This window comes from Sphaerodactylus townsendi, linkage group LG01, assembly GCF_021028975.2.
Source record: "Sphaerodactylus townsendi isolate TG3544 linkage group LG01, MPM_Stown_v2.3, whole genome shotgun sequence".
Taxonomy (NCBI): domain Eukaryota; kingdom Metazoa; phylum Chordata; class Lepidosauria; order Squamata; family Sphaerodactylidae; genus Sphaerodactylus; species Sphaerodactylus townsendi.
The window spans coordinates 4,128,395-4,145,648 of NC_059425.1; the positions used below are offsets into that span (position 1 = coordinate 4,128,395).

A 17,254-nucleotide genomic window follows, 5' to 3' on the forward strand; every position below is an offset into this window, starting at 1 on the left:
GGGGATATAAATCCAAACTACTCCTCCTCCTCCTCTTTTCCTTTTCCTCCTCCTCCTCCTCCTCCTCCTCCTCCTCCTTTCTTCTTCTTCTTCTTCTTCTTCTTCTTCTTCTTCTTCTTCTTCTTCTTCTTCTTCTTCTTCTTCTTCTTCTTCTTCTTCTTCTTCTTCTTCTTCTTCTTCTTCTTCATATGTTTCCCTGGGTGGCCAAGATTGAGCGATCTCAACCCCATCCTCTGAAATTTTATTGGCATTCCTTTATAATCACGCAGGGCTGGCAGGGGCTGATGGGAATTGTAGTCCATGAACATCTGGAGAGGTGCAGGTTGCAGACCTCTGTCAGTCAGATTATATCCCTTTTTTCTGCACCCAGGAGCATGGATTTCCTCCCCCCCCCCCACCGCGCATTTGAGTCTTGCCCACTGCGAATTTCTCATAGTTGCCCCACCTCTTTCTACGTTTCTCCCACTGGGGCCATTTGATAGCCAGCCACGATATTGCAGGCCCTGTGGAGAAATTCAAACCAGCTGTATTTCCGTCCCAGCAACCCCTCCCCAGGGCCCCCTGCCAGAGGCTTCTCCCGACATTTATCATCTGCTTGGGGGGGGGGGGGAATAATGCAAGAACCACCCCATCTATTTCTATGCGCGCGCCCCCCCTTTCCCTTCCCGTAAGTGGCCATTAATTAAAGCCCAATCACAGTACAGGGAAATCAAATGACTTCACTGTGATTAAAGTCTATTACCGCCAGGAGGAACGGTCCGCATGATAATTGGCTGCTGATAAGAGACCAGAGCAGAGATGCTGCGGCTGGCCGTCCTCTTCCTCTCGGCTTCTCCTGTAGCTCTGCCAGAGAGAGGGGGGTCCGCCAGCCTGCCGCACCCTGATAGCGTTGCCAACTCTGGGTGGGAAGTTCCTGTAGATTTGGGATGGAGCCTGGGCAAGCCAGAGTTTATGGAGGGGGGTTTGGGTGGGTTGCCAGCTCTGGGGAGGGGGAGGGGGGCACATACCTGGAGATTTTGGGGGGTGGAGCCTCAGGAGAGCCCAAAAGGCAGATAACGCCATAGACCCCACCCCTCCCAACTCACCCCTTTCTCTAGGGGGAGATGATCTGCCGTCTGGAGGTCAGTTGTAATAGTGAATGATCTCCAGTCACTACCTGGAGTTGGCAACCCGTTAACTGGAGTGTCATGCCATAGAGCAGGGGTCTTCAAACTATGGCCCCCCAGAAGTTCATGAACTACAATTCCCATCAGCCCTGCCACTTGGCCATGCTGGCAGGGGCTCATGGGAATTGTAGCCCATGAACATCAGTAGGGCCATAGTTTGAAGACCCCTGCCATAGAGGGGTCTGCAACCTGCGGCTCTCCAGATGTTCATGGACTACAATTGGCCATGCTGGCAGGGGCTGATGGGAATTGTAGTCCATGAACATCTGGAGGGCCACAGTTTGAAGACCCCTGCCATAGAGGGATCTGCAACCTGTGGCTCTCCAGATGTTCATGGACAACAATTGGCTATACACTCATTGCAGGGCAGAACACAAGTGCATAATGAGCCTTCGTCATCTGGAAATTAATTGTATACGATAGTGGAATATCTCCAGGTGCCACCTGGAGTTTCAAATCCCCCAGTACCACTGAAGCCCGCGGTGGCTGCCCCCCGTGCCCTTTCTTATTGACATTCCTGAGTCTTCCCTCCTGCAAGAAGTCGGATATTTTTCATCCACACCCTTTTACTTCAAAGTGTTCGGCTACCCGTCCTGACATTACCTGTCCATTTCTTCTTCCTTGCTAAAATGGCTGATGATGGAACAGCACGCACCTTCCAGCTCTCTCTTCCGCGCCTCGTAGTCTTTCTTGGGAGCCTGCCGGTTTTCTTCTAGCCACGAGGCCGTCTCCTCGCACATTTCCAGCACCCTCCTCTTGGCTCGGCTGTCCAGAGACTTCCTCTGCGCCGCAACCCGTTTTAGATGGAAAGTGGAGGCCTCCAAGGAGTTTACGGCTTCCATCTTCTCTTGCTCCGCTTTCTCCCGCTGCCGGTATTCCTCCTCCTCTCGTAGGAGGAGCTCCACCTCTTCTCTGTCCAGCCGGCCTCGGGTGTCCACAATGACAAGTTGCCTGCTGTTTCCGTGGCTTCTTTCCGTAGCAGAAACCGTGAGGATGTTGTTACAGTCGACGGCAAAAGTGACCGCAACAACCGGCACGCAACGGGGAGCGGGTTGCAGGCCGTTCAGCGCGAGCGTTCCCAGGAGGCGGTTGTGCTTCGTCAGGGGCTGCTCCCCTTCATAGACTTTCAAGAAAAGGCAGGTCTGGTTGTCCACGGTGGTGGAGAACCGTCTGGTCTCCTTGATCGGGATGGGAGAGTTGCGCTTGACCACAACGTCCATCACACCCCCTTTGGTCTCCAGTCCCAGGGAAATTGGTGTCACGTCCAAGAGGAGAAGGTTCTGCAGGTTCTCGTATTTGTGGCCGGTCAAGATGGCTGCTTGGATGGCCGCCCCCTGCGCCACCGCTTCCTCGGGGTTGATACTTTTGCTGAGCGGCTTCCCATCAAAGAACTTTGTCAGAAGCTTCTGTATCATGGGGATGCGTGTGGAGCCCCCCACCAGGATGACATCGTGAATCTGAGCTTTCGTGATCCTGGTGTCCTCCAGGACCCTCTTCACATGCTCCACGGTGGCTTGGAAGAGGTCAGCACAGAGGTCTTCAAAGCAGGCCCTGGTGATGGTCGTGCAGAAGTCCACTCCCTTGTAGAGGGAGTCAACGGAAACGGTGGCCCTCACATTGGAACTCAGGACTCGCTTCGCAATTTCACAAGCCCCCTTCAGCCTCTGCACGGCCTTGTGGCTCTGGCTGATGTCCTCGTTGTGTTTCTTCTGGAACTCCTGCACGAGATGGTCCAGCAGCCGTTGGTCAAAATCCTCTCCCCCTAGCTGGGCGTCTCCAGCCGTTGCCATCACTTTGAAGACGCCATCTTGGACCGCAAGCACGGAAACGTCAAGTGTTCCCCCACCGAGATCGAAGACGAGGATATTTCTCTCGGCATTCCAGCAGGGGCCGACGTTGAGGCTGTAGGCGATGGCGGCTGCACTGGGCTCATGGATCAGATGCAGGACTTGGAGCCCGGCAATCGCAGCGGCGTCAATGGTGGCCTGACACTGGGCGTCATTGAAGCAGGCTGGGACGGTGATGACCGCCCGTGTGACCGGACGGCCCAGATACTTCTCTGCCACTAGCTTCAGCCTGGACAACAACATGGCGCAGATTTCCTCAGGATAAAAGGCCTTCTCCGTCCCTCGGTAGGACACCTGCACTCGGGCCTTCCCTTCGCTGCCAGCCACTTGGAAAGGCCAGCGGTTCATGGCGCTCTGCACTTCGGGGTCGTTGTGCTGACGCCCAATCAGTCGCTTGGCGCCAAAGATGGTGTTCTCCGGGTTGAGACCTCTCTGTGTCTCTGCTGGTTCTCCCACGAGACGCTCCTGGTCTGTGAAAGCCACACAGCTGGGGGTGGTTCGATTGCCATAGTTGTTGGCAATGATGTCCACCTTCCCCTTCTGGCAGACGGCCACACAGGAAGAGGTGGTCCCTAGATCTATCCCCACAGCTGGGCCCTTTGGCCAAGTACGGGCTGGTCTTGCTCTCAGCTTGGGAACAGGCTGCCGTACGGGGTCATCGCACAGGTTCTCTGCATTCCCATGGCTGATATCTGCTCCCATGGAGGCATCTTTCCCCAGGACCGGGGGTCCTCCTGTCAAAGACAGAAAATTTGCAAACTGGATGGGCCCATCTCATTGGCTTCAGGGGGGGTTCCCTCTGTCTCCCTCTTCCCTGAATGCTTGTCCTAAGAGGGGAAGTGGTGGGTCTCTGTCATGGCTTACGTCACAATCGGGCTCTGGGAACAGCTGAGCTTCATGGGTTCAAGAAGGTTTCCTCTTCCTGCTTTCCCTGCATTGAGCCCAGTTTCTCACTTTCAGAGCCAGGAACATTCTCATCCACAGATTATTTATTTTATTTATATATTTATTTATATATTTATTTATATATTCGGTTTATAAACCGCCCAGATTAGGCTGGCCTGGCCCCAGTTTGAGCAGTCAGAGGGGCTTTCCGCACTGACAGAGTTGTACTGGTTTCTATCTAGGTTCACCTCAGTGTATCCGCACTGCAACTGAGCTCAACGTTGTTTTGTCTCAGCTCCCCCCCCCCTCAGAACTGCGACATCCCTGTCGCAGTTATGAACTGCACCTTTCTGCTGGAATAAGGTCGATACCGCTTCGAAGCTTTGAAGTGTGGATGCATCGAAATGACACTTCATCCGTTCAACCAATCAGGAGCCGCTTTTGTGGCATGCGCAGAACGGGAGAGTCGTGGCGGGCATGTAACTGTAAACTGTAAAAACTGTAAAAAAAAGAACGCTCCCATTTCCCATGGTAACACAAGCTCCAATCACGATCGAGGAGCAAAACAGGCACCAAGATGATCCCGCCCACTTAGCTCGGTTCCAGGGGGCCAAGTAAGTTGCTGTGCGGACAGCCTGGAATCGCCCCCCACTGAAGGGAACCGAGTCGACCTTAGCTCCCTTCTGTAGTGCGGAAAGCCCCAGAGAGAACCACAGCCTGACCAGAGATAAGAACGCAGGCTGCAGACAGAACAGCAGAGCGTAGTGAGGGGAAATGCGCCCGGGGCACGTGTGCGCCCCGTGCCCCCGCCACACTTCGGAACGCCACAGGAACGCCCCCCGCCATGCTCCCACACCGGTGCGTGCCTGGTACGCCATGCCCCCCTGCCCCCTTGGCGCTACGCCACTGCGGAACAGCGTTGTGGTAGCTTCCAGGCCTCAGCATGGCTCCACGCACAGAGACAGCCATTGGTTCTCCCTCCGGGTCAAGGGAAGGAGCCGGAAGTGAAAAAAATGATGATGCCCATTTTATTGACCAGGAACTGAGGATCTCTGATTTATTGACCGGGAACTGAGGATCTCCTAGCAGAGAAGGGCCTTGAAAGAAACAACTTACGACTCAGCAAACACACTGTGTGCCTGCCCTGCCTAGAACGGTCGACGGCCAATTTCATAAATACCTGGACAGTTAGGGGTGGAGCATGAGTGGGGGGGGGTTAGAGAGTGGAGGGACCTTGACAGAGACATAGCTCCAAGGGGACGGGTGTATGTGTGTGCGCGCGACGCACTGGGTGGGTGCCCCTGTGGGGGTGTGGTGGGGGCGTTCTGGGGCAGGGGCGTTCTGGGGCAGATGGGGGCATGGCAGGGGTGGAGGGCACACTAGTGCACCGGGGGCTTTTCCTCCTTGCTCCTTGCTCCAGGAGAAGTGGCATACATAAACAAACAAATATTATTTATATAAATAAATAAATAAAAACAGTGGCGTAGGAGGTTAAGAGCTCGTGTATCTAATCTGGAGGAACTGGGTTTGATTCCCCGCTCTGCCGCCTGAGCTGTGGAGGCTTCTCTGGGGAATTCAGATTAGCCTGTGCACTCCCACACATGCCAGCTGGGTGACCTTGGGCTAGTCACAGCTTCTCGGAGCTCTCTCAGCCACACCCATCTCACAGGGTGTTTGTTGTGAGGGGGGAAGGGCAAGGAGATTGTCAGCCCCTTTGAGTCTCCTGCAGGAGAGAAAAAGGGGATATAAATCCAAACTCCTCCTCCTCCTCCTCTTCTTCCTCTTCTTCTTCTTCTTCTTCTTCTTCTTCTTCTTCTTCTTCTTCTTCTTCTAAACAAGCAATTGATGTAGACTGGTGCTCAACTACAATTGTAAGGAGACTCAAAGGGGCTGACAAACTCATTTCCCTTCCCCGCTCACAACAAGCACCCTGTGAGGTGGGTGGGGCTGAGTCAGCTCCGAAAGCTGTGACTAGCCCAAGGTCACCCAGCTGGCATGTGTTGGCGCGCACAAGCTAATCTAGTGCACCAGATAAGCCTCCACAGCTCAAATGGCAGAGTGGGGAATCGAACCCCGTTCTCCATATTAAAGCGCACCTGCTCTTCACCACTACACCATGCTGAGGCGTGGTTGTGGTCTGTTCAGATCTTAGTTGGCTGTTGTGTTTCAATAAACATGGTTCTTATGGCTTCTGTTCTCCCCCTACGGTCACACCGGCTACGCTGCCATTCTTCCTCCCCCCATCGTGGCCCCCCCATTGCCCTCTGTACTTGAGCTCTTTTCAAAAATTACAGTAAACACAGGATACAGAGTACATTTGATTCTTTAAAAATACAAGCATTGAGTAATTACGTTCCGTTTAATGAATGCGCAGAGGACGTCTGACTGAAACGGCACATTTATCTAGATGTTGTTCCCAGTCCAAATGCAAATGGAATATGCGTCGGCTCCTTCTTCCAAACGTGTCCACCACACAGGATGATGGAAGATGTATGTGCATTTGTGGTTGGCATCAGAACCGGGGGGCTTGGACTGACCCGGAGCGCTTCCCCTCCCCCCGTTCACCCTTCTGGCTCCACGGCACGGCCGGGCGAGGTCCTTCCCAGAGGCTTGAAGTTCTCAGAGACGTCAACAGTAGACCTTCCGGTTGTTGCCCTCTGCTGAAAGAAGCAGGGGCCACGACGGTCTGACCCCAAGCCGATTTACTCCAAGGCAAACGCTGCTTTGCTTTGCAATTTGTCCTCTGGCACCGACAGGAAGATTATTATGACAACTAGGTCTCCAATTCTCCTACAATTGCTCAGCCTGTGAGTGGGGGAGTGGGGATGGTGGTTTAATGTGAAGCAGGGTAGGGGAACTGGCTGCGTCCCAGTGCGCTGACATCACTCCCAGTATGTCCGGAAGTGATGTCAACACATCGCCAGGTTGGTTCTGGCATTAACCAACTGTCCAATGCCGGGCGTCCCTGGTTTCCCCAGGCAACAAAGAAAAAAAAAGGATTTACCTTGAAAGGGTATGGATTCATCACTGATTTCACTTCTTTCATGGCGGGGCTTGAGTCCATAAGAACATAAGAACAAGCCAGCTGGATCAGACCAGAGTCCATCTAGTCCAGCACTCTGCTACTCGCAGTGGCCCACCAGGTGCCATTGGGAGCTCACCTGCAGGATGTGAAAGCAATGGCCTTCTGCAGCTGTTGCTCCCGAGCACCTGGTCTGTTAAGGCATTTGCAATCTGAGATCAAGGAGGATCAAGATTGGTAGCCATAAATCGACTTCCCCTCCATAAATCTGTCCAAGCCCCTTTTAAAGCTATCCAGGTTAGTGGCCATCACCACCTCCTGTGGCAGCATATTCCAAACACCAATCACACGTTGCGTGAAGAAGTGTTTCCTTTTATTAGTCCTAATTCTTCCCCCCAGCATTTTCAATGGATGCCCCCTGGTTCTAGTATTGCGAGAAAGAGAGAAAAATTTCTCTGTGTCGACATTTTCTACCCCATGCATAATTTTATAGACTTCAATCATATCCCCCTTCAGACGCCTCCTCTCCAAACTAAAGAGTCCCAAACGCTGCAGCCTCTCCTCATAAGGAAGGTGCTCCAGTCCCTCAATCATCCTCATTGCCCTTCTCTGCACTTTTTCTATCTCTTCGCTATCCTTTTTGAGATGTGGGGGCTGATTACCTACTGCAGGCTGTTCTCTGCTCTCACCCTGCCCTGGTACGAAAAGTCGCCCGAGAAGTGCTCTCGCTCTCCCCGCGGTAAATGAGAAACACGTGTGGGGCGAGAGCGAGCATATTGGGACAAGATTTCTTGCCCCAATGAATTTTTCCACTGTGGCTCCCCGGGCAGGCGACTGTCCCATCCTCTACTGCAGGGGTAAACAGAAGGTCTCTTTTCCAGTTGTTGTGGACCTTCCAGGCTCAACGGGCAGGTTTCCCCTCATTACTCAAATACTACTGTGTTGCGCCGCCTGCATTGGCTCTGAGTTGAATTCCGAATCATCTTCAAGGTGTGGGTGTTGACCTTTAAGGCCTTACGTGGCCTGGGACCCTCGTACCTTCAGGACCTCATTACCCCACATGTCCCGGTTCGACCTCTGCATTCGGCAGAGGCCAACTTACTGGAGATCCCTGGCCCCTCAATGATGCGGCTGGCCTCCACTCGGGCAAGGGCCTTCTCAGCCTTGGCCCCTGCCTGGTGGAACACTCTTCCTCCAGCTGTCCGGGCCCTGCGGGATCTTGGTGATTTCCGCAGGACCTGTAAGACTGAGTTGTTCCACCGGGCTTTTGGAGAGACCAGCCGTTGAGTGTGCCCCCCCCCCCATTCTATGGGTCCTCAAATATCGTCGGGACCCATCATCGGGACCCATGGGTCCTCCATACCATCGGGACCCACTGTCTCTCCCCCCCTCTCTAGGAGGAGTAAGTTTAAATGAGATGCCTATCTTAGGAAACAACTGTTGTTTTTATTGTATTTATGGAAGATATTTTTGATGATTTTATATATATGGTTTTATGTTGTATACCGCCCAGAGCCCTTCGGGGATGGGGCGGTATATTAAATAAAATAAATAATAATAAATAATAATAATACTGCCTTTCCTGTGTGACCAGGAGGGATGCTAACTCCTGGAGGTTTGGGGGTGGATGATTCAACGTGGATCCCAGGAAGGGCATGGACTTCAGCAGCAGCAGATAATGCTGAGGATGGCAATTCTAAAAATTCAACACTCAATGAAATGAAGAGGAGTTTGGATTTATACCCCACCTTTCTCTCCTGTAAGGAGACCCAAGATGACTTATCAGCTCCTTTCCCTTCCTCTCCCCACAACAGACACCTTGTGAGGCAGGTGGGGCCGAGAGAGTCCTGAGAGAACTGTGACTAACCCGAGGTCACCCAGCAGAAACGCAGGGGCACGGAAACACACAAGATGAGCCCCTGCCACTTAGGTGGAGGAGTGGGGAATCAAACCCGGATCCTCCAGATTAGAATGCACCTGCTTTTAACCACTACACCATGCTGGGAAGATTTGGGGTTGAAGTCTGGGGAGGATCGGGACCTCAGTGGGGCACAGTGACACCCAAGCAGCTGCTTCCTCCCGGAAGACTGATCTTTGTAGTCTGGAGATGAGCTGGAGGATCATCAGATCCGGTGGTGGGAGTCAAATAATTTAACAATAATTTAATAAAACAAATGGTTTGCAAGCACCATTTTAACAACTGGTTCTGCCGAAGTGGTGCGAACCTGCTGGATCCCACCGCTGATCAGATCCCACCTGAAGGCTGACATTCTTTCTGCAGGAATTCCCAGCATGCATTGTCGCCCGGAGAGGCTCAGCCTGTTATGGCCTGAACAGCCAGTTTTGAACTGCCAGATTCGGCAGAAACTGCTCCTGTCCCCTAACCCTGGAAGTTGCCAAGCCGCCTTCTGGCACTGCACCGTCCTCAGAAAAGTCTCCAGGGAAAGTTTGCATTGCAAGCAGTGGTGGGATCCAAAAATTTTAGTAACAGGTTTCCATGGTGGTGGGATTCAAACTGTGGCGTAGCGCCAATGGGGCTGGGCGGAGCACGACAGGGGCGTGGCTGGGCATTCCGGGGGTGGGGCATTCCTGGGCGGGGCTGTGGAAAGGATGCGGCCACTGCGCCGGTCCTTGGGTGGGAAACAAATGCACGCAGGCGCAGGCTGCCACGCACACCGGTGCACCTCCTGCTAGACTGCTTCAAGTTCTGCACGCTACTGCTGAGAGGAGGCACGTAACTAAGGCAAAAATCACGAGGCAAAATCACCAATTAGTAACCCCCTCTCGGCACACACAAATAATGAGTAACCTACTCTCGGGAACCTGTGAGAACCTGCTGGATCCCACCTCTGGTTGCAAGCCTCCTTGAGTCCCACAAGGGAGGAAAGCATCAAGAGAGACAGGCTGCCAATAAATGTCTTAAAAATAAAATAAACTCACGAACCAATAAAATAAGGTGCCCAGACCCCTCCCATCTGGCAGAGTCCCCAATTCAAGAGGTTACAAAAGCTACACAGGGCTTCAAACTTGCTTGTGATGATTGGGGACTGAATCTTGAGTCTAACCCAAGTGCTAAACTGCAAAACACACACAGCCAGACTGCAGTGGATACTGTGATATAGGGTGGATTTCTACCCAGATTTTTAATGAGCCCCGTAGAGGGAGATAGGTGTTATGGGCACGGCGTGGTTCACTCCATTTCTTCGGTGGGGTCTCCCCCGCCCACGTCTGCCTGATCTTCTCCAGGCGCCCCTTCTGCCCTCTCGCCCTGGATTTGAGTGTTACAGATCGACTCCCACGTCTCTTCCAGGTCTCTCTGCCTCCGCTCACACTCTTCCTTCTCCACCCAAGGGCTGCCCTCCAGCCAGGAGGTGGCGCTGTCACACAGCTGCAGCATTCTTCGTTTGGCCGCTACGTCCAGGACGTCTTCTTCTGCCGCTCTCTTCAATTCAAGGGTGCAAGACTCCAGGGAATTAATGGCCTCGATCTTCTGCTGCTGAGAAAGGTCGTGCTCTCGGAACTCCTCTGCCTTCTGCACGATCCCTTCGATCTCCTCTTTGCTCAGCCGGCCCCTGGTGTCCGAAATGGTGAAATGGCTGGTGTTCTGGGTTTCCACATCCTTGGCGGACACGGTCAGGATATTGTTTTCATCGATGGAAAAGGTCACTGTGATGACCGGAACCCCACAGGGGGCGGGAGGGATGCCTTTCAAGGTGAACGTGCCCAACAGGTGGTTGTGTTTGGTCAACGCTCTCTCCCCTTCGTACACCATGAACAAGATGGTGTCCTGCTCATCTTCCGTGGTAGTAAACTCCATGCTTTCCTTGGTAGGGATGGGTGAGTTGCGTTTTATGATAGTTGCCATGACCCCACCTTGAGTGTTGATCCCCAAGGACAGCGGGGTGACATCTAGAAGGAACATGTTCTGCATGGTTGGAGTGTGGTTGCCCGTCAAGATGGCCGCCTGGATGGCGGCTCCATATGCCACAGCCTCGTCCGGGTTGATGCTCTTGCACAATTCCTTGCCCTGGAAGAAGTCCTTCAGCAGCTTCTGGATTTTTGGGATGCGAGTGGAGCCGCCGATCAACACCACGTCCTTGATGTCGGTCTTCTTCATCTTGGCGTCCTTCAGAGCTCTCCCCAGGGGTTTCAGGGTGGCTTGGAAGAGGTCTGCGCACAGGTCCTCAAAATGCGCTCTTGTGATGGTGGCGTGGAAGTCTATCCCTTGGTGGAGGGAGTCGATGGAGATGCTGGCGCTGAAGCAAGAGCTCAGGGTGCATTTGGCGTGCTCACAAGCCATCTTCAGCCTCTGCATGGCCTTCTTGTCCCGAAGGATGTCCTCCTTGTACTTCTTCTTGAACTCTCCCGCAAAGTATTCCACCAGCCTTTTCTCAAAGTCCTCTCCACCCAGGTGCGTGTCTCCTGCGGTGGCCTTCACTTCAAAGATGCCGTCCTCAACGGAGAGGATGGAGACGTCAAAAGTGCCCCCACCAAGGTCAAAAATGAGGATGTTCCGGCTCCCGCCCTCAGGGCTCTTTGCGTTCAGTCCGTAGGCGATGGCTGCCGCCGTGGGCTCATTGAGGATCTTCAGGATCTGGAGTTTGGCGATGGCTCCGGCGTCTATGGTGGCCTGCCGCTGGGCATCGTTAAAGTAGGCTGGCACCGTGACAATAGCTTGGGAGACGGAGCAGCCTAGGTAGGACTCAGCAGTCTGCTTCATCCTGGCCAGCACCATGGCTGAGATCTCTTCGGGATAGAAGGTCCTCTGCTTGCCTTTGTGGGAGACCTGGACCTTGAACTTCCCGTCGTGGCTGAGCACGGCGAACGGCCAGTGCTTCGCATCCTCTTGTAGAGTGGCATCGTCGTACCTCTGGCCAATCATCCGCTTGGCATCAAAGACGGTGTTCTGGGGGTTGAGAGAAGCTTGGCTCTTGGCCGGCTCTCCAACCAGGTGTTCAGTGGGGGTGAAGGCCACGTAGCTGGGTGTCGTCCGGTGTCCCTGGTCATTGGCGATGATCTCCACTTTGCCACGTCGACAGACAGCCACGCAGGAGTAGGTGGTCCCAAGGTCGATCCCTACGGCCAGTGGGTTTTGTTTGGGCATGATGACAACGGTCGCCGTTCGGGTTAGCTGGGAACTGAAGGGCTGTGGATGCTTCCATGAGAGATTCGTTTCTCTCTCCTACATCCAGGCTGCCTGCCTTGGATCTCCTCCAGGGATCATGGCTCCTTCACCCTCGCCATCGGCTGGGCAGGTTGGGCTCTCCCCACCTGGAGGGTGGAGTTCACCAGGTTGTCCCCTTAACCATCCTGATGACCTCATCGCCACACATCATAATGGCAGCTGAGCAGACAGACCTGCCACGCTTGCCCCTGAGCTTCCGCTCCCTCCCACCTTCCTGGTGAAGATCTAACTGAGCTGAAAGATGGTCTTGCCCTGTTGGCCAAAGGCCCGCCCAGAACAGCCTCCTGCCTGAATCCGGATCAGGACCTCCTGTCAGTATTGCCTGCTCAGACTGACAGCGTCTCTCTAAGGATTTGACCAGGGACCTCCTGCAAGTTCCGTCACTGGACTGTGGCCCCTCCCCTGACTCCAAACGTGGACAGCCCCCTCCCCCTGGGGAACTCACGACAGGTCATAAAGCTAAGAGACTTTAGAATCATAGAATCGGAAGAGACCACAAGGGACATCCAGTCCAACCCCATAGGAACATAAGAACATAAGAACAAGCCAGCTAGATCAGACCAGAGTCCATCTAGTCCAGCTCTCTGCTACTCGCAGTGGCCCACCAGGTGCCTTTGGGAGCTCACATGCAGGGTGTGAAAGCAATGGCCTTCTGCGGCTGTTGCTCCCGATCACCTGGTCTGTTAAGGCATTTGCAATCTCAGATTAAAGAGGATCAAGACTGGTAGCCATAAATCGACTTCTCCATAAATCTGTCCAAGCCCCTTTTAAAGATATCCAGGTTAGTGGCCATCACCACCTCCTGTGGCAGCATATTCCAAACACCCTCTGCCATGCAGGAACACCCAATCAAAGCACTCCCGACATATGATCCAGCCTATGTTGAAAAACCTCCAAAGAAGGAGACTCCACCACACTCCAAGGCAGTGAATTCCACTGTCAAACAGCCCTGACGGTCAGGAAGTTCTTCCTAATGTTTAGGTGGAATCTCTTTTCCTGCACCCTGAACCAGAGGTGGGATCCAACCAGTTCTCACCATTTCTCTAGAAGTGGTTACTATTTTTTTCTGAGTGCCGAGAAGGGGTTACTAAAGCAACCTCCCTGCCCAATAGGGACTGGAGGGGCGTGAGTGCGGCGGCGCCACTGTTTGAATCCCACCACCATCGGAACCTGTTATTGAAATTTTTGGATCCCACCACTGCCCTGAACCCATTACTCCTGGTCCTGGTCACTGGAGCAGCAGAAAACAAGCTTGCTTCATCCTCAGAGTGACATTCCTTCAAATATTTAAATGTGGCTATCGTGTCACCCCTTAAACTTCTCCAAATTAAGCATCCCCAGCTCCCTACTACATCTTTCCTCGTAGGGCATGGACTCCAGACCTTTGACCATTTTGGCCGCTCTCCTCTGGACCTGTTCCAGCTTGTCAATGTCCTTCTTGAATTGCGGTGCCCAGAACTGTACACAATATTCCAGGTGAGGTCTGACCAATGTAGAAGCAGCAGTGGCGGAGGTTAAGAGCGCGTGTATCTAATCTGGAGGAACCGGGTTTGATTCCCAGCTCTGCCGCCTGAGCTGTGGAGGCTTATCTGGGGAATTCAGATTAGCCTGAGCACTCCCACACACGCCAGCTGGGTGACCTTGGGCTAGTCACAGCTTTTCAGAGCTCTCTCAGCCCCACCTACCTCGCAGGGTGTTTGTTGTGAGGGGGGAAGGGCAAGGAGATTGTCAGCCCCTTTGAGTCTCCTCTAGAATAGAGAGGTACAATTACGTTCCTTGATCTTGACACTATGCTCCTATTGATACAGCCCAGAATCGCATTGGCTTTCGGCAGGATGGACATTGGGATTACGTTTTTAAGCAAAGAGTGGGATGCTTCGTTTTGTGTGTGTGTGTCAGAGTGATAATCTGAAAGGCAGCTGATCCACACACCCATCTCCTCCCCACAACCAGAACTTGGTTCACACAGAAAGGGGGGGGCAGGGGGGAGGGAGCCAACAAGTAGGATTTCTGGCGAAGTCTGAGTAAGAAAACGGACACCACGGCTTTACAGTAGCGCCAACTATAGAGCCGCTGTGTCGGCGGTGACCCGGAGGTCAAAGGCGAAGGGTTTCCCAGGCGTGCCTTTGATAGAGCCATCCTTAATGAGAAAAGAGCCCCTTTACAGATGTCTCATCATTACCATTAGAATGTGTAGCAAAACTGAAGCCCTAAAAGGGAGATTTAATGGAATGTAATTAAAACTGCACTGTTTAGATTTCTTTTCTCGCCTCCCCCCGCCGTGCGCCTCTCGCGTTCTCTGTTTTCTCTCCAGCCCCTGAGCCCTTCTCATTGCACGGTTTGTGACTAGTGTGGCGGAGAGGGATTCCAGGCCAGCTTCGATTCCACACAGACTGATAAAAAGGCGGCAGATATTGGGGGCAGCATCGTTGCCCCCCCAACACTGCAACTCCTCAGAGCCAAACCCTGCAGGTCTGGTCAGATCCTGGCTCCAACCAGTGGCTGCCACAGGAGGTGGTGATGGCCACTAACCTGGATAGCTTTAAAAAGGGCTTGGATAGATTTATGGAGGAGAAGTCGATCTATGGCTACCAATCCTGATCCTCTTTGATCTGAGGTTGCAAATGCCTTAACAGTCCAGGTGCTCAGGAGCAGCAGCAGCAGCAGCAGCAGAAGGCCATTGCATAAGCATTTGTATTGTCATTGTGCACACACAACGAAATTTACAGCAGCATTCCTCGATGCACACAATTCCAGACTCATACCCCATCCTCACTTTCCCCTTCCTCCACCCATCCCTACACAGCCCCAAACACATCAACATGAGGCCGCAGAGTTTAGCATAGCCACAGACCTAGAGTAGAAGCTGTCTCTAAGCCTCTTTGTCCTAGTTTTGATAGACCTGTATCGTCTGCCAGATGGTAACAGTTCAAAAAGAGAGTGTGCTGGATGAGACGGGTCTCTCAGAATATTTGGGGCTTTCTTTAGGCTTCAGGAATTATAGAGTTCTTCCAAGGAGGGGAGAGGGCAGCCGATAATCCTCTGTGCAGTAGCGATCACCCTTTGGAGCGCCTTCCTATCCGCCACTGTGCAACTGGAGAACCACACACAGATGCAGTAGGTTAAGACACTCTCTATAGCACAGCGGTAAAAGGGCACCAGGAGTTTTCCATTCAGTTGTTTCCTTAAAAGTCTCAGCTAGTACAGTCTTTGCTGGGCCTTCTTAACCACTGCGGCAGTCTGTACGCCTTGCTTTCACATCCTGACTGCGAGCTCCCAAAGGCACCTGGTGGGCCACTGCGAGTAGCAGAGGGCTGGACTAGATGGACTCTGGTCTGATCCAGCAGGCTCGTTCTTATGTTCTGATGTTCTTAGCACCCAGATAAAGCCCTAAGGCCGTTTCTTCATGGTCCCAATATCCTGGGATGGGCAAGTGAAATATCCCAGTTTGTGCGAGTTTTCTGCACGGTTCCTGGTGCCAAACGGGCCTGCCCCGGTGTTGCCCCGTGATATTTCCCTTAGCCTGTGATTTTCGAAAATAGCCCGATTGGGGGATTCTTTTCAAATATCCCGGGGTGCCGTGCAAACACCACGGGAGCAGAACCGGTTTATTTTTCCCGCCTTGCTACTCTCGACTAATCAAGAGGTTTGCATGCGGCGATGCGCTTGCGGTGTAAATACAAAAGACCCGGGCTCGTGTGGGACAAACTGGAGTATTACCTCCTGATCCTAACTCAGCTCCTGGAAAAAAATGGGTGGCCGGGTGGAGGGAGAAACCGGGATAAAATGGACCCAGGTTAAAAAAACCCGGTGGTACACAGGTATAATTTTGCTGTGCAGAAACGATCTAAGAGAGAACTCTGAAGGCCCTTGGCCAGGGGTAGGGAACCTGCGGCTCTCCAGATGTTCAGGAACTACAATTCCCATCATCTGGAGAGCCGCAGGTTCCCTACCCCTGCCCTTGGCCAATTTTTCCCCAAACTCCTACTGCGGAATAATGATGCCAGTGGACTCCCGAGGATTCAGCCCCACCCCCTGCCCTCCATGATTGTTTTCTCTCAACCATAGGCCAGGTTTATAGACATTCAAAACCTCTGTGTGATGCCTCAGGACAAATTCATCCCAGGAATACTAAGAAAGACCAAGATTCCAGAGGTACACTTTTCCAGCACTAGTTTCTGAACATAAATAGTCATAGAATCTTAGAGTTGGAAGAGACCCCAAGGGTCATCAAGTCCAACCCCCTGCCATGCAGGAACACACAGTCAAAGCACTACTGACATATGGCCATCCAGCCTCTCTTTGAAAATCTCCCAAGAAGGAGACTCCACCACACTTTGAGGAGAAGAAGAAGAAGAGTTTGGATTTATATCCCCCCTTTCTCTCCTGCAGGAGACTCAAAGGGGTTTACAATCTCCTTTCCCTTCCCCCCTCACAACAAACACCCTGTGAGGTAGGTGGGGCTGAGAGAGCTCCGAGAAGCTGTGACTAGCCCAAGGTCACCCAGCTGGCGTGTGTGGGAGTGCACAGGCTAATCTGAATCCCCCAGATAAGCCTCTACAGCTCAGGCGGCAGAGCTGGGAATCAAACCCGGTTCCTCCAGATTAGATACACGAGCTCTTAACCTCCTATACCACTGCTGCTCCTGAGGTAGTGCATTCCACTGTTGAACAGCCCTGACGGTCAGGAAGTTTTTCCTGATGTTTAGGTGGAATCTCTTTTCCTTCCCCTTGAACCCAAGACTCCTGGTCCTGGTCACTGGAGCAGCAGAAAACAAGCTTGCTCCCTCACCGACATGACATCCCTTCAAATATCTAAACATGACTATCATGTCACTTCTTAACCTTCTTTTCACCAGACTAAACATCCCCAGCTCCATATGTCTCTCCTCATAGGGCATGGATTCCTGACCTTTTCCCATTTTGGTCGCCCTCCTCTGAACCTGTTCCAGCTTGTCAATATTCTTCTAGGATTGTGGTGCCCAGAACTGAACACAGTATTCCAGCTAGATCAGACCAATTTGGCCACGCTGGATCAGACCAATTTGCGCCCATAGAAGCACCCAATAAGGAACGCTGGGTCAGGGCAGACGGGGACCCTGAAACAGTCTTGGAGCAGCGGCACCAAGTGACGTCTAGCGGTGTTGGGA

The 17,254-nt window shown here is 52.8% G+C and overlaps 2 protein-coding genes across 2 annotated transcripts; both read right to left on the bottom strand.

Annotated features, from left to right (window-relative positions):
• Positions 1–1,631: 1,631 nt before the first annotated feature.
• Positions 1,632–4,744, bottom strand: LOC125442230 (heat shock 70 kDa protein 1A-like). The gene is made up of 2 exons (XM_048513505.1): positions 4,621–4,744; positions 1,632–3,747 (listed from the first exon to the last, which is right to left on the bottom strand). The coding sequence occupies exons 1-2, from the start codon at positions 4,742–4,744 to the stop codon at positions 1,766–1,768; spliced, it is 2,106 nt and encodes a 701-aa protein (XP_048369462.1). The 3' UTR covers positions 1,632–1,765.
• Positions 4,745–10,110: 5,366 nt separating this feature from the next.
• LOC125442794 (heat shock 70 kDa protein-like) lies at positions 10,111–12,024 on the bottom strand. Its single transcript, XM_048514541.1, has one exon. The coding sequence runs from the start codon at positions 12,022–12,024 to the stop codon at positions 10,111–10,113; it is 1,914 nt and encodes a 637-aa protein (XP_048370498.1).
• Between the last annotated feature and the right edge of the window lie 5,230 nt (positions 12,025–17,254).